The sequence below is a fragment of the Dinoponera quadriceps genome, unplaced genomic scaffold, assembly GCF_001313825.1.
Source record: "Dinoponera quadriceps isolate SergipeBrazil2010 unplaced genomic scaffold, ASM131382v1 scaffold1750, whole genome shotgun sequence".
Taxonomy (NCBI): Eukaryota; Metazoa; Arthropoda; class Insecta; order Hymenoptera; family Formicidae; genus Dinoponera; species Dinoponera quadriceps.
Window position 1 is genome coordinate 1733899 of NW_014556445.1, and position 16410 is coordinate 1750308.

Sequence of the window (16410 nt, forward strand, 5' to 3'; positions counted from 1 at the left end):
TATCCGGCCGCGATACGGAACAACGAGGCGACATCGATTTTTAATGTTGTTACATTTGTGTAATCCACGGGAATCGCCCGCCGACATGAGTAACTATGTGTAGGTGCGTGCGGTCGCGAAACAAACAAATGCTCGCACAATAAACAAATACACGGCCGCCGCGTCCGATCGGGTGGGAGGCCCCTTTAATCCCCGCGAAAAAAAATAGCTCGGCACGGGCTTTAATGCGCTCGCGATCGTTATGATTCGCAAATTGGCGTGAAATCTCCGGATGACGCTTCCCGGGTAATCAACCGCGCCATTAGGTAAATACACTCGGCGAGGGACTTTGCTCTCGGGAGGACGCTTCGTCGGGGATAAACAAGAAGCCTCGAGACACGTGAGCGCCGACAAGCGCTCCGTCGAATTCCGTAAAAGCCGCCGGACTATTGATGCGATGCGATCCGCGAGATACAATCGGTTGCGGGTATGATGACCGGATGCAGAATCGAGAAGCGCTAGTAAATCACCCCCGTTCTCCCACCCTCGTAGCGCGCGGAAGGAGATCCGCGACTTCGCCGGCTTCCACCGGCGATAAAAGTCGCGTCGAAGTCGAGAGGTTTAATCGCGCGACGATCAACACTTTCTCGTTAACGCGAGACATCGTCGTGCCGGTCGCGATTGCCGAGACGGAGCGCGCGCTCTTCCGCAATGCCGACGCCCAGATTTATTTCAGGATCGCGAAGGAGCATTGAACTATATACGTACTGGAAGAAGCGCTTTTGTCTTCGAGCGATCAGAACTCTGAGAGAGAATGAGAGAGAGAGAGAGGGAGATAGCTGAGCGTGCTGTCCTCGTCTGATTACGTATAGCGATCACATGGTCCGATTGGTACTACTTATTCTGACAACATTTACCTCTTAATATCATTGTCCACGCACGGAAATTTTATTTCTTCAAAGGAAAAGACGAAAAAGCGTTCGGAAAACAAATTTAATCTATACTGGCTTTTACTCGCGCGAAAGGTTTGGTCGAATTTATCAGACAGCGGACACGAACCAAACGTATTTTGGTAAATTTAAGCAAACTTATTTTCCCGTACTTTACATTACGGATTTTAATATGTCCACATCGGGATACAAGTTTTCAGCCATGGTAGTAGACGCTAGAAAAAGACAGTACGATGCCAATTCAACTATCTCTGTCTGAAAGGCTACCATCACGGTGGGAATATGCTCATGCCACTTCCACAGTATGTATAGAGTTCAATGCGAAGGAACGAACGTTCTTCCTCTTCACACCCTCTCTTCTGCTCTTTCTCTCTCTCTCTCTCTCTTTCTCCCCCCCCCCCCCCCTTTCCCTCTCTCTACTCATACTCTATCGCAGCGTNTCGTTCGCCGGTCCGATCGTCCTCGCGGGTAGAACGACGCGCGTGACGTATTCGGAAATAGATGAGACTTTGTTGGAATTGAACGACGCGCGGATTCGAGAGAACGATGGGGCGGCGTATGCTAACAACTGCGATTCAAACTCGCGTCATCGATTTCCAGCGGAATAAGGCGGTGAAGTCGGGCAAGAAGAGGGGTCGATCGCGTACATGGTGTTGCGCGAGAGCCCGCTCTATGAATTTTGCAAACGGCGATTCCCATGAAAGATCGCGGATGCATCGTGATGAAAGGGCATACGGTCGGGCGATCTCGATTGCACAATGCGCCCCTCCGTCACGACACGGTGCATAAAGTATAAACCGCGCGAAACGCAATTACGACTTTACGTAAACGTAAGCGGAAACGGAGCAGTTACGTGTATCTCGCGTGCACCCAGGCGGACATGGCTACAGCCGAGTCGAAATTTTGATGTTACTTCGACGCTTTTAAGGGTAGTTCGCGTTTACTTAGATAGCATATCGGCTAGTAAAGATTTACTTTGACGATACTGACACTTATTAACTTCTCTCTTAAACCTTTAACACGTTCCCCGAATAGGTCGTATACGTTCCGCCCTTAAACTCTCCGTTTAGGCCGTTTATTATGTTTTATATTTTTCCGTTATTTAAATGTAACTTATCTCATAAAGTGTGTCGTATAATAATTTATTGACGCCGAAATATTATACATATTGCAATTATAACGTTGAAGCGCAAGTGACCCATGCGGCGTGATGATCGCTTTTTTAGATGTTTTTTTTTTAATTCAATCCTGTAAGTCAGCTTCGCAAAACTTGCTACGAAAATAATGTTGGAAAGTTTGATGCAATATCAGCGGGAAATTCCACCATAAAAATAGTTAAATTCTGCAGTGATTGTGAAGATAAGTCGCATTTATATTTAACATGTTTTTCTGTACGATCGCGATATATGCCGTTATCGTTATAAATATTTATTCGAAAGATGTCGTTTCCATAAAAAATATAGTATTTTGATGTTAAATATTAATTAAATTATGAGTTAAATGTTAAATATAAATAACAATACCAGAAATAATAAGCTTTTTTCCTTCCTTTGGCAGAATTTTGACTCGAGTATATTCTCCAAATAATTTCTTACGTCGATACAAACAACAAAATATTCGAGGAAATTCGAACGTTATTTATCTATTATCGTTTTTGTATCATTACCCCCCCCCCCTCCCTCTGGAGCGTGCAATCGCTCTTCCCCCAAGGTAGTCAACGTATGCTTCTGAAGTCGATGCAATTCCCGTATTCGTAAACTGTACAAATGCAAGGAGTATCCACGTCGGAGTAGCCGATAACAGGATTGTCTGAATCTTTAATATATTCGGCGTTTCGCCCGATGCGCCGAATCGCCACGTCGGCGGCACACAGAAGCGCAAACTAATTCGGAGAAAGGCAGAGAAAATCGTTTCATTGTCGCGCGCGATTTCTGCGCGAAATCAAGGCGCGTAGGATATCTCGACGCTACTCGCTGCCGAAACAGGCGTTCCTCCAGAAGGCATGATGTCAGGGCGATTTCGAGATTAGAACATTCAGCCGGATATCGGCGTTAATAATGAAACAGCAGCGGACCATTTCGGCGCAAGGCTTCAAGCTCGCGAAACAATTGAGGACCGACCTCCGCGGTTCTTTCCGTATGATTCCGCAGCGCCGACAGTTTTGTCGGGAAACCGCCGTCTGATGGAAAAAGCATAACGCGAACTCAATTTAAACTGTCACATACGCCAGCAAGAAGCGCGTCGCAACGAAGAGCAAGAGGGAGGGGGGGGGGAGAGAAAGAGGGAGATATCACGCAGATCCCCGGGAGGATTTATTTCGTTGCCACCCGCGCGCGCTTCGCATCCGCACGCCCGCCATCGCTAAAAGTGACAAGATTTCACCCCCTCGTTCCTTTTGACATTTTCATCCCTTTTATCTCTTTGCACCTTTTCTTGCACGCCGTGCACTGCTGTGTTATATGGAGAGCTTCTCTGTGAATCCGCGACGAATGACCCGCTCATAAATATCGACGTCCATGCATATCGCTGAGTAATTCATGGGAAACGATCGCGGGGTAAATCGATAGTTTAGGCAAATATGGCGCGGGCATAGGCGCGATATACTCTCGCGGAAAAAGTGGAACGCCCGGCGGTGTTGAGGCTGACAATCGGTCCTCCGCTTCTAAATCTGCGTGTACGTGTTCGCGCATTACCGGTCCTCTTCTTTCTTTTTTTTCCATCGCGAGCGATCCCGATCGACAAGGGAAACGAGATTGCTTGAAATCCGCGAGCGAATGTTTGCTTGTTTAATATCGACGACATCCGGGCGATGGGGGGGGGTATCGTTTCGCAGAAATTTCCCGACGTTATTTACTTCAAAACCAGAGTTCAGGGACGGGCGAGGCCATATAAACTTCCTGTAAACTTCATAAGGGCGATCCACGGTCTCCTAAAAGGACGAGCTCTGACGAAATTTCCCGCGTCGAACTCAATAATGGCGAATTTACGCGTGACGCCGGCGCGGCAACGTGCGAACTTTTCCACACACAGGCACAATTTCCTCACGATCGCAAAGTTCCCTCTTTCGGTCTTTCCCCTTCGTTACCGTATCGTCCCCCCTCCTCCGCCACTACCCGTCCTCTTCCGTCCCCTACTGCGCGGGTAGGGGCACTTTTAACCCGTCGCGGCATAAAACGATGTGTTTTATGCGCCGTCCGGCACATTACCGGCTTAACGCCCGCGCGGAGAAATCTTTCCGGGTTGCGGGGGAAATTTTGACGTCGAACGTCGAGCAGGAAAGGAGGGTGCGTCACGTTCGTAATATAACGGAAAAACATTTTTTCGACATTTCGCGCGCGAGAGAGAGAGAGAAAGAGACTCGCCCGCCGGATCGGGCGCGTAATGAAAAATGGCACGATGGTTCGAATAATGCCGCGTGTTCTGCGCAACGAGCAGCGTAGACAACACAATAGTCTCCGAGGGATGAATTTTACATGCTCGCGGAGAGACGCCCTTCTAAGCGAAATCTCAAACTGCTTGGTAGCCGGGAACTTCGAGTCTCCGCGGAGAATCGCGAACTTAATTCGAAATTTTAGATTCCAGCCGTGTGTATCGTCACGCGCCACCCTCGCGATTTTGTTTCAACGCACACAACGGAGGATAAAGCCCGTCGGAACTCAGTCAAATCTCACTCGCATTTAAGGAGTATTATCGCAGATATGACAGATATTCAGTGGACGATCTATCAAATGATACGCGACAGTCTCTCGGTGTGATGGATCGCCACGCTTCGTAGGGACATTCCATCTTACTTCAACTTACAGAACTGAATATACGAAATAAAACGTGTGACAGATCGTCTCTGACAGTGCGTATGAAGTTCTTTGAAGGTTTAAAACCGTCTTCATCATCGGCGCGCGCGCGCGATATATCGGGCAACTTAACGGGAAGCTTCGTAGCGCGGAATAGCGGCGGAACAAGAACTGTCATTTATTCATTGACAGAGAGAAGACGATCATACGTTAACCCGTTTCCTGCGCTACCACACCTATCCGCATTTCGCGATAACTAAATTCCAATAGTATGTAAATTTACATCAGAGGAAAGAATGAGCCGTTGGAGCTAAAATATAGCTGTGGTAGTTGAAATGCACCTTTGAAGCGGGGACAATGTCGTTGCTATCGCAGCTAAATTTATTAGCTGTCTGAATTTAGACGTTATAATGAAAAATATTAACTAGATCGTACTGAAATTATATTTTTCCATAACGGAAGTTATTCTCAAGGTGTTACTGCCGATTTTGTATGAAATTTAGCCATTTGCTTGAGTTAATGTTATATCATATTTTTAAAACATGCTTAAAGCAGTTGGTCCATCGCGTCAGATTTTTCGGTAATATTAAAGTTCTCTTTCATAAGATTATAAGATTTACTGAACCAAAAAAGTGCTTTCCTATAACTACTTTATTTAATTATGATTGATATAAACGTACTTCGTATTGTTTATATATAATATTACCAGCACAGCTAACCAATTTTAGCCGTTCGTGTTAATAACTTCAAGTAATAAAGTGGTATCTCGCAGCAAATGCATTTTACCTCTAACAGCCAACTTTCAGCAATGACGGGGCAAAGTTTGAACTAGTTAATGAGATTTAGCTTGCTATTACCGAGTCATTTCTCTGAATGTGGACAACGAAACGTCGATTGTACGCTCTGTGTGCGGCCCGTTCTTGCGTGGTCCCCCGAGGTGTGGAGATGAAATAAATTATTTCATTCAAACACGTTGCCCGCACACCGTTTGAGCACTAATTCTTTCGCCGAAGAGCGGACCCGCGCGACGGGATGCGAACGATTAAACGGGCTTTTCATCGGATACGGACGCGCTCGTATACGAGCGAAAAAGCAGTTAGTTCCCCTTTCGTGTCTGATCGAACCGACGCCGGAACCCAAACGTGCACGAGACAGCGAAAGCACTCGAGAAAATCTCTCCGTTCGTTCGTTCGTTCGTCCGTCCGTCCGGCGAGCAATCGATTGCCGAAGAAAAGCGTTCGCGAGAACGACGCCGCGTCGACAAACAACCGTGGACCTACGGGGGTTTCGCCCACGGTAGGCGCCTATTACTCGTTTCTTTCACGGAAACACGCCAAATCGAAATTCGAATCTGGGCATAGCGCGCGCGCGCGCGAGTAAGTGCCGCCGGACAGCGAATGCGCGCTGTATAAAACCGCGAGCCGATAACGCGAAATGTATCGACAAGTGCGATCGCGCTTTCTCACACTTCGCTAATTTTCTCATTACCGACGCGGCGTGTTGCCGTATACACACCTCGCCGCTCGACTCAATAGAAAGGAAAGGTGTTACGTGTATGTACCGTAGTTCGTCGATTGATTTTCCCCCGAGAAAGTGAATTCCGCCGTTTGCAGTCTCGAGTTGCCCCGAATCCAAATTTTAATTCTTTCGTTAAGTCTATTTAGTTCTGCGTTAAATTTTCAAAGGTCTTCAATTGTGCTCCCATCGATGCTACAAATGGGAAGTTATTTCCGTTCTTTTCTCCACTTGAAGGCTTGAGATTAATAGATAAGTGGAATTAAAAATTTCTCCCCGGGAGGCCTAAATTCCCTTCGCAGCATCAAAGGGGCATTGTCGGTGCTTGTTTGACGCTACAAGTGGGAAGTTATTTTTATTTTCTCTACTTGGAGGCTCAATGTGTAGATATGTGTTTTTGCGTGAAAGACACTCTCGTAGACAGATCGACACCTACGTCATGTGAACTCTTATATACTCTAACGATATAAAAGTTCAATTATTCCACGATGGAATCACATTTATCTCGAATTGCAAGAGCAAGCCAAGCTTCTTATGGTCCGATCCCACGTCTGAACGAGACTGCTTCTTGTTTCACCGTCCGAACTGCAAAAATCAAAAGTGTTTCTTTGACCGAGCGTGCGCTTTGACAACGACGACGACGGGGAAAGAACGTTAAGGTTGAAGTTGCTTCCACGTTGTCGGCCGCGAAGGAACCTGCTCGCGCGAGTGCTCGCGATGGTAATCAACTGGAAGCCAGTGCCAACCTTCCATTTCAGATGGTTCCTCGTTCAATTAGCATACATACGATAGCTACGGGTTGCTTTTCCTTCGACAATCGACCCAGTTTTGTTTAAAGTAGAAATAACGTTAATTAATTCGGGCCCGAGCGATAGCGGGGATACACTCCACCTGGGATATTTCATATTTTTTTAATTATTTCCCGCGCGCCGGATCGAATGAATGGTAAGAGCACAATTTGTCCGAATGCACCACACAGGTACTCACTTGAAACCGCGCGCGCGCGCCCTTACCTTTTATAATTTAAACGGATGGAACCGTTATATCAGCCCGCCTCGCCTTCTTTTCGTGGTTGCACAACAGGCGGAAGTGCAATCAATATCTTCGTCTACCACGCGAGCATGCGACGTACAACTTGTAAATATCGTAACGAATCGAGACGTATCGTGTGTCTCATTAATCCGTCGATCGTTTGAAACGTAAAAAAAGGTTTGTACACGTAATCAAGAAGGCGGCACGACCTGTTTACCGTTCTTATGCGCGCCCTGTTTCGCTCGGATATATAATTAAAAATTGCACGGGAGAAATCCCGAAACTTTATCGGGGACGCGTTTGCGGCAGCGGCTGCCGCCGTGTGCGAACGCGCGCTTAAATATATCTGTTTTACTCGATTAAGTTCCACATAAGTCTCGCCGGCTTGGGATGCGCGCCGTGCTTCGTAACTGGTTCTTCCTGGTCTCGAAACTCGCCTCGTGTTCCAGCTCAATTTCCGCTCGCCGGTCTGTACGGTCTATAGGTGTGTTTTGGCGTTTCGGCCCATATTTCTGAGGGAACTTCAGACGGCTATTACTACCGGTCGCTGAGCCATCGGTGAGGAAAATTGTGACGAAAAGCTGGAACGCTTCCTATTGTGAATCCTTGCTGCGATTTCGAAAACATTGCTCCGTCGTGCTCCCGTGTCTCCTCAGAATCGGCGAATATGGCTCTCTGATCTGGCTGATATGAAAGTATTCATAGTGGAAACTTATTCAGGCACGCGAATGCACACTTACGATGGATGATATTTGACAGCAGCCTCGATTAAGTTCCTATTGGCCGGTCTATCTTTTTTCGGTTACCGACACAGAGCCGGTGTAAATATAAAAAGAATATTTCACTTGGACATTTCCATTCGCGCGTATGCGCGTTGTACGTCGAGAACGGGGTGTCGAAAGGCCGCGGAGCACCGTCAGGCATAGGACGTCGTTATATCCCTCGATTACGATTCGCAGCGAGCGGTACGTTTACAAGGGTATTGGGAGCCCTCGGCAGGACAGATGTCGATGTTCGCGGGCTGTCTCGTTCCTTTCCGAAGGAAGGGTGGACGAAATAAAGAAAGAGAGGAACGACGCGACAAAGCCATTCGGGTCCTCTGATCGGTCAATAACGATTTCCCGGGAATATAAATGTCTCCGCGAGCAGCCAACCGACGCCGTTCAATTCGGAGTAGGTCCCGCTTTGCCTTTTAATCTTGTAGCTTCGCCTCTTTTAATCTCGTTCCATCGACCTGTTCGCTCACCCCTCCCACCCTCCCCCCTCATCGCCCTCCTCGCTCCACCATAACCCGCCGGTGCAATTTCTCCTTTCTGCTCGTCCGTCGATCTAAACGGATGTTCGCGATGGACGTTCCGCGCTTTACGCAAGAGACCGCGTTCGCAGAGCGGAAAACGTACGCCGGCCTCTGCACGGAGCTCCCCGAAATAACCGAAATATTTTGTCGATCTGCGTACGGACGTGCAACATTCGAACCGCACTTTATGGCACTTTCATATGCACAGCGGCCGATCGCTACTGCGTCAAAGGATTATGGTAAAAATGTTGCTCGGATTTACGATTCATTCAGGGCGGGTCAAACGGACGATACGCGTTTGAATTTTATATCTTGGGACAATTAAAGGTACACTCATTTCTAGGCGTGCGTTTAATTGAATAAAGAAGTTGCGATAATTAAATGCATTAAACTCGCGAAGCGCGCACATTTACGACGCCAGTTAATTAGCGGTGCATAATTAATTACGATTAATAATGTTTGATAATTTTAACTCTGACTTAATTTAATTTAATGTGATCGCACGGAGCTGCTGAAAGCTCACGTTTAACCGTATATACGTGCGCCACGCGGCCATTCCTTGTTTTCCTTTTTCTTTCGTGGACCAGCTCTCATATGTGAACTTCTTTTTATTGCTTCGAGATCCCGAACGTTGAAACACGATACGATAGTCGCGTGTTAAGAGACACTGCATGTATCTTTCATACATGGTTAAGCCGGAAACGTTCTCTCTCTCTTTCTCTCTTTCTCGCGCTTGAGATACACGGAAATTATATTAATACTTTTCCAGAGAGAGCCGGCAGCCTTCATATTCAGCGGAGCTTCGCGAATCCAACAAAGAAAATTCTGCGCGATATGGAAACACGCATAGAAATTGAAAGACCGAAGACGTCGATACGACTTTGCCCTCTCGCGTTCTCCGTCTACAAACGCTTCGATTTTCCCTGCGAGGGACATTTACGATTGGCTTTAGAAATAACGCAATAAAAGCGCGATTGCAGGCGCACAGTAGTTAACGAATTGGACGAGAGAAACGCGATAATATTATGACCACGGGCACGGCAAAGGCATTTATTCGAAAGCTTTTCGCAACATTTGACCGTAACGTGAACTGATTATTCGCGTTAAAGGCAGCAATTGGCATTAGCGCCATTAATCGTTAACGAATCGCGTGTGTCTTTCGCGCACTCTTTACTATAAATTGCAATTTTTGCAGAAACTGTTTTCGCGAATTCGCTCGAAAATCCTCGTCGGCGGTAACACGCCAACGAAATTATCCATCTCACGTAATTTAGCACTTCTAAATCTTTTTTCAAGCATCTCTCCCCCGAAACTTACGGAATCGGGAACAGCACGGAAAATTGTTTCTACATTCTCCCGTGGCAGCCTCGTTACGCGTTTTATATCGCAGTCTTATAACGGATGCAGCAATTACTCATGCACAAAATGTACGTGATTATTCTCCGACGCAAATGAGGTAGTAGCTCTGAAACGAGGTAATGTACGTAATTTTAACGAATAGACGGTCACAATGAACCTAATAAACTGAAGTTCCGCGATTTACTCACCGGAACGTGTAATGCGGGCAACGAAGTGAAAGGTGTTCGTGAGCTTTCTGAAGCTCCAATTTAAAGGAAATGACGGCTTGATAGTAACAAATAAACGAATACGACTACAGCGCACGGCTAATAAGGAGGAAAACCGTATATATGGAAGTAATAATTTTAATCCGTAACAGCGCATTGCCTTTGTGCGCGTCATATCCTCGGCAAAAATTCCGTCATCGTCGCGTAATGACTCCATGATTGTGAACGCGATAACGAGCATTTTGCAAATGTTCCCGTCACCCCTCGTTTAAGAGATTATGAACATCGAGCAGGGACGTTGTTTTTTAAGGGAAATATTGAGAACCCCTTCAACAACGAACGATCGGTCCAGAAGCCGATCTACCTCCTAGACTACACTCCTCTTTCCCCCTCACTCCCGGCCAACTTCGCGGTGGTGCTTCAAGATATCTACGGCGAGAACAGGCGAGAAACGTTGAAAGATTCGGCGCCGTAACAGTCGGACCGGGCGCATAAATCAGCTGCACAGGTTCGAGCGACAGAGCGGGAGAGAAAGAGAGAGAGAGAGAGAGGTGACGACTCCGGCAGGCCAACCCCGTCAATAAAATGCAAAGACAGAGAAATAAAGTTAAAGATAAGCCGCCCCCGGACCCGCACCGAGAGTACTTGGACGCCGAGTTCAGCGATGAAGCGGAAACGCTCGGTGAGATTTACGGGAAAAATATTAAACGCGCCCGCTCTTCCCCGTTGCTACTCTCCCGATTTTCCGCTCCTTTCCCGGTTCGCCTCTTTCACGCCGCCTGTCCCACTTCCGACACACGCTCCTTCCCAACCCCCTCCATCTCAATTTCTGTTTCGCACGATCTCGCCGCGAGCCGATTATCGGTCTCCTTCTAACTCTCCCCGTGAAATCCGCGGATACAGCGCGCGCAAAGTCGACGACGATACATTCGCGGGGGGAAAAATATTAAACGCGCTCCCTCGCTTTTGACGGATCTCGGACGGCGAGAAGATCGTCTCCCCTCGCTCCATATCGATCCACCGTCGTTTCTCTCCAACCTTCACGTCTTTTACAAATATACACGCACGCACACACGCGCACACAGACCTGCGAACACGCGAATCTCGCGATCTCAGCGGGATCCGCGGTCGATGCTCGACGGGCCGACGAGCTCGCGAATATTTTATTACGACGCAACGCGTCGATTAATTACGGCGAACAAGCTCGCGATCGATTCATTCCGCTAATTCGCGCGCATAGTCGCGACGATCGTCCTGATTTACGATACTTATTTACGATACTCGATACCTACTCCCGCAAATATTAACGAGGCAACAATAATAACAAGCGCGTTAACCATATACGCAGCTAATTCGTAACAAGTCCGCTCGGCAACGTCCGGCGCGTACACGCTCGAGTGCGAACGCTCGGATTCGTCGACGGCGGCCGCGCGTCCGCGAATTTGCAATTACAATAGCTGCTTTAGCATGCGAACGCGTTCGAGGTAAACATGAATTTCGCGATTGTAGCCTCAAAGACAAAACTGGTATGATCGATGTACGATTGCCTCGGCGCGAGAGAGAGAGAGAGACGCCGGTATTAATAAACCGACTCTCTCCGTTTCAATAATTATGATATATCGCACGTAACCCAACAACTTGCGGCGGCGATTAATCGGTCATTCGCAGATTTCGCGCTGTTGCCCGGCTCCTAATTTGTCCCCGGGATTATGGCAATTTACCTTTCGACCCCGATCGCATCCGCCCTCTCCCGCGCGCTGGAAAATGAACCTAATTCGTCCTCCAGCGAGTTCTCATGGTACTCGCACGGTCCGAAAGTGGGTGAACTAGATAAACCGATAATCTATATGCAGGCTACCTACGTCTATCCGCGCCAACGCGTACTAACGTTATTACACCGGGGAGTCGACTCTTCCACGGGAACGCGGGACTGCGCGAGGAATGGCGGGATCTACGAATTTCGCAGTCCGCAAACAATTAACGTCATGTTACGTGCGCGTGATTAAGGAGCACGATTTTGTTCGCGGCCGACGCCGGTGAAACGCGCCTCCGTCCGATCTCGCGCGTTCGCAAGCTCGTTCGCTCGCCCCCTCGGAACACGTAAACTTATTTGCGCGGCGAACAATCGCGCTGCGGAACAAATCACTGCTTCTAGCTGTCGATAAAATAGAGAAGGAATTAAAAACGACGCCGTTTCTCTCTCTCTCCCTCTCCCTCTCTTCCCTAATAATTTGAAACGCTTCTATCTATTAAATCTGTTATTTATTAAATTATCTATTAAATCTCTCTTGAAAGACAGGCTACAGATACCTCCTAATTGACTGTTTTTAACTTAAGTAGTAAGTATGTTTTATTAATTATCTCCCTTACATATATGTATATTATTTTAATGATTTCTTTTCGTACTTCTGTTCTATTGTAATGTTGCGCTGAATCATTTGTATCTACAATCAGATTGCATGTTAATTATTCATGTATTCTTATGTGTGATCCTAAATCGCCTCTCATGATCTCTAAAAAAGCTATTAGTTTTTTGTTATGCTGATATTATTTATTTTCTCTCATCTATATTTATGTTTTCCTTTTTTACCCGTAGATCGGAGCAATCAGTATGGTGTGCTGAGTCTTACTGTATTAATTAATTATTAATTCCTTTTTCTCATAATTTCTGAGTGTTTTTTTTTTCTTTTCGATGTCGCTTTGTTGTTGCTATAAATTTTGCTTTTTGTAGAACTATTATTTATTATTATTTACTATTAAGATATTATTATTACTTTGGATTTATTGCATTCTCTGTGTTATGTTGCTGTTGTTTTCTCTGACTGCACGCTCCGTACTAGCTTTTTAGCCGAAAATGCTTTCTGTATACCTAAGGGGATACTTGTATCCTATGGTGTAATAAAACCCTCTCTCTCTCTCTCTCTCTCTCTCTCTCTCTTGGAACTTATTCTCTCCTGAGATCAGAAATTTCAACTCGATCTGGCAATTTAAATTCTGACTCTTCAACTATTTAAGAGAATTATTCACACATATACATTCATAAACTACTTTTCCGTTAATAAAATATGGCGACTTTCTTATTATAGTACAGTATCAGGGTTATTTCATTTTATTATTACATTTCTATCCGTTATTACGTTCATACATTTCTTTTCCTCTTTGAATTACCAATACTGTTAATAATCAATTTTCTTTCAAATCTATTAATTCACAAACTAGTCTTCTAGCGTTTTTAGAGAGCTTGCCGTGGAATGATTAATAAAAGCTTTTATCTCTCTCTCTCTCTCTCTCTCTCTCTCTCTCGATATTTCTTGATCGTATCTCGCATGCACCTGTCGTGTCCCTTGTTTCTTTGTTATATATGAAATCTCACGTAGAGCGAATATGTACCTTCTCCGCGCTTCCATCTCGCTTCTCAATTTCGCGGCCGTGAAACGAGCGACCACGTCGATATTAAAATAACAGCGGGGACAGTTGAATCAATACCGATCTATTATCTCGCGGAAGTTAATTGTTAATCGAAACGGGGCGGGCTCCGCTGCACGGACTCTGTTCTATGACTTCTACGCGGTTGTACGTAACGAAACGTTGAATAATCTCACCCCGCGCCGGCGCGGTGGAGTGGCGAGGACGACGGTCGGTGCGATGAGAAGCGTCATGTACGTAAGACCGATAAGTCGCGGCGCGTCGCGAAAGAAGACATCGCGCGGCACGATATCTGCATAATGTCCGGCCATCATAGCGGGATAAATTGCCGTAACGTGGCCCGTGCTGGCGTCTCGATCACGACGCGACGTGTTTCCTCTTCCGTCGATTTACTAGCTACTCGCGATTTATAGTTCCTATTAGATTGCCAAGAGCAAAGGCATGGGTGGCGAATGGGCGACTGCGACGGCCCGGGATCTCTCGAGACGAGGAGGAGGAATAGTAGTGGTGGTAGTAGTAGTAGTAGGAGGAGGAGGAGGAGAAGGCCTGAGGAATGATATCGGGCCGAACGAGAGACCCTTAGAACGAATGTCTTCTATTTAACCGGGCTGGCGGATTTAGGAGGACCCATCGAGCCGTTCCAATTGACGACTAACGAACGGCCTCGTGCGCGTCTCGTGGAATTTGTTTCCCCTTTCCAATGTCCTTTATTAGTTACGAGAGGAGGACTGCAGCCGCCCCTTTCAGCGGCGTGATATACGCGACGCGCACGGCAAGCTCGGATATCTCGGCTTTCCGTGTACGGCCGTCGCGACACGGTCGCGGTGTCGCTACATCGCGATCCACGAGATACGTGGGATTATCGAGCGGGTTGCGCGTTGTTGCAGACGAAGAGAAGGAGTACGAGGAGATCACGACGATCCGACCGAGAACGAGGTACAGCGCGGACGAACTGAACGAATTGGTAAGCGCGCCACTCGAAGGGTCAAGAGAGACCGACCTCGAGCCTTCTGAAAATTAGTCTCACGACCGGGCCAGCTTAAACGAACTTGGTTGTTCGCGATATTTTTCAAGCGCTCGAGAGTGCTCGTTAACCCGGTCGCGATCGTAAAGCCGGGGTCCCACGGCTCGCCTATGCTCGTTCAACCGATAACGACCCCGCATGGTCGAACGAGCCATGGCGAGCCACGTGCCATGGGACGGCCCGGCTTAACTCGAGTCACTTTCCATACTCCGACCAGCGCGGATGCTTCTACTCAGGTTCGAAGTGTCAAGGATATGACGACGCTGAGCGGCCTCAGGGACATCGATTGGACGGCGCAGTGCGATACGTACACCCAAGAGTTCTTCCGGAACCCGAGCTTACCGGTCCTCTGCTTCTACCACTCGCGCGGCGTCCTGACCGCGAAACACTCGTTCCCTACGGTGACCGTGCGCGAGCTCAACTACTTCGCGAGGCTGCACGACGAGGTCTTCCAGCCGGAGGACTTCCGTGAACGCGTTCTCTTCGGCTCGGTGAACGACAGCGCGGAGAACCATGTATTGACCGTCGTGCAGAACGTCTTCGCGCCGATCTTCTTCACGATCACCACCTGGCCCGACAGTATCCTCTTCTCGTAGCCTCTCTCTCTCTCTCTCTCTCTCTCTTTCCCTCTCTTGCCCTCCACCCTATATTATTACGTTTCCGTCGAGCCACCCGATTAATTCGCGCAATTAACGCGGAAAACGCGGAAAAACTACGCGCGCGGGACGCGGGGCTGCGTAACGATAGGCCGACGGGAAAGATCCGCCAAGTTTTCTTATCTTTTTCCCTTTCCCGTCGCCTTGATTTTCTCCTTTCCCTCCTCCTCTTCCCCCTTTTTCCTTCCTTCCCTTCCCTTCGTTTGTTTTCTCTTTCTCGTGTTTCGCCTCGACAAATAATGTACGTGTACAAATCGCGAGTTGCGGAACTTTAATTGGGTCCAAGCAGGATATTATCCCCGGCCGGTCTTTCCGCGGCACCCCAAGTGACCCACTTGAGGTACCGCGTCGCGCCGCGCCTCGTCGTTGCCCGCACCATGTAAATTCTGTTTAACTTTCAAATCCCGCCCCGCGCGACCGGTTGATTTTGCAGTCGGGCGGTGATTTAAAGTTTTTCGCGGATTTAAATGTACGTTTAAAAGGCTTCACCGGCAAAGGACGCCCAGGGGAGACATCGTGCGCGCTTTATCTCCCCGCAACGAATTCGCGATTCAATCCCCGATGTATCCATGCCCGATGTATATATACGATCGGGCCGATTCGTGGGCCGATCTCGCGGATTCGCTCGTCCCCGTGTTCTACATCGTAATCAACGTTATCGCGCGCGAATTCTCCTATTCTCCGTCGTTTCCGTTTAAATCACAGGGATAACGGCCCGGCGCGTCGCCTTCTTCGGTGCACGATAACGCGTCGCGTTCGACGCTTTCAATTCGTTATCGGGACGTCTTCGACGTTCCGATATCTGCAGGCCGCGATACTAATCGCGATATCTGTTTTTCCACCGACCGGAATAGCCTGCCGTTCAGCCTGGCAGTTTGCCCATAATTTAGGTGTCAATCGGGCAGGCACTACCGGCGTACGATAATCCCCTTACGTACGCGAGATCGATCAATAGCGCTTGTAGTCCCAATTGACAGCCGTGATAAAGGAACTATGCCGGACTAATCTCGCAATGCCAAGGGCGATCGTCGCGATCGCCCATAGTTGCTCCGGCTTAAGGTCATAACAATCTAACGTGATGACATTACCAACTGAATTTCCAACTTTAGCGCCGCAATCCCGTTACCGCAACGCACGACGCAAAGTTCCGGCTCGTCCGCGGGGAGGAGGCGGGG

At 47.8% G+C, this 16410-nt stretch overlaps 1 protein-coding gene across 1 annotated transcript in view; it reads left to right on the forward strand.

Annotated features, from left to right (window-relative positions):
* The first annotated feature begins 14833 nt into the window (after positions 1-14833).
* The window catches only part of LOC106747430 (dynein heavy chain 2, axonemal), a 51463-nt gene continuing 49886 nt past the window's right edge, over positions 14834-16410 (forward strand). The window contains 1 exon segment of the mRNA XM_014624928.1: positions 14834-15158. Coding sequence (XP_014480414.1) covers positions 14834-15158 — 325 coding nt within the window.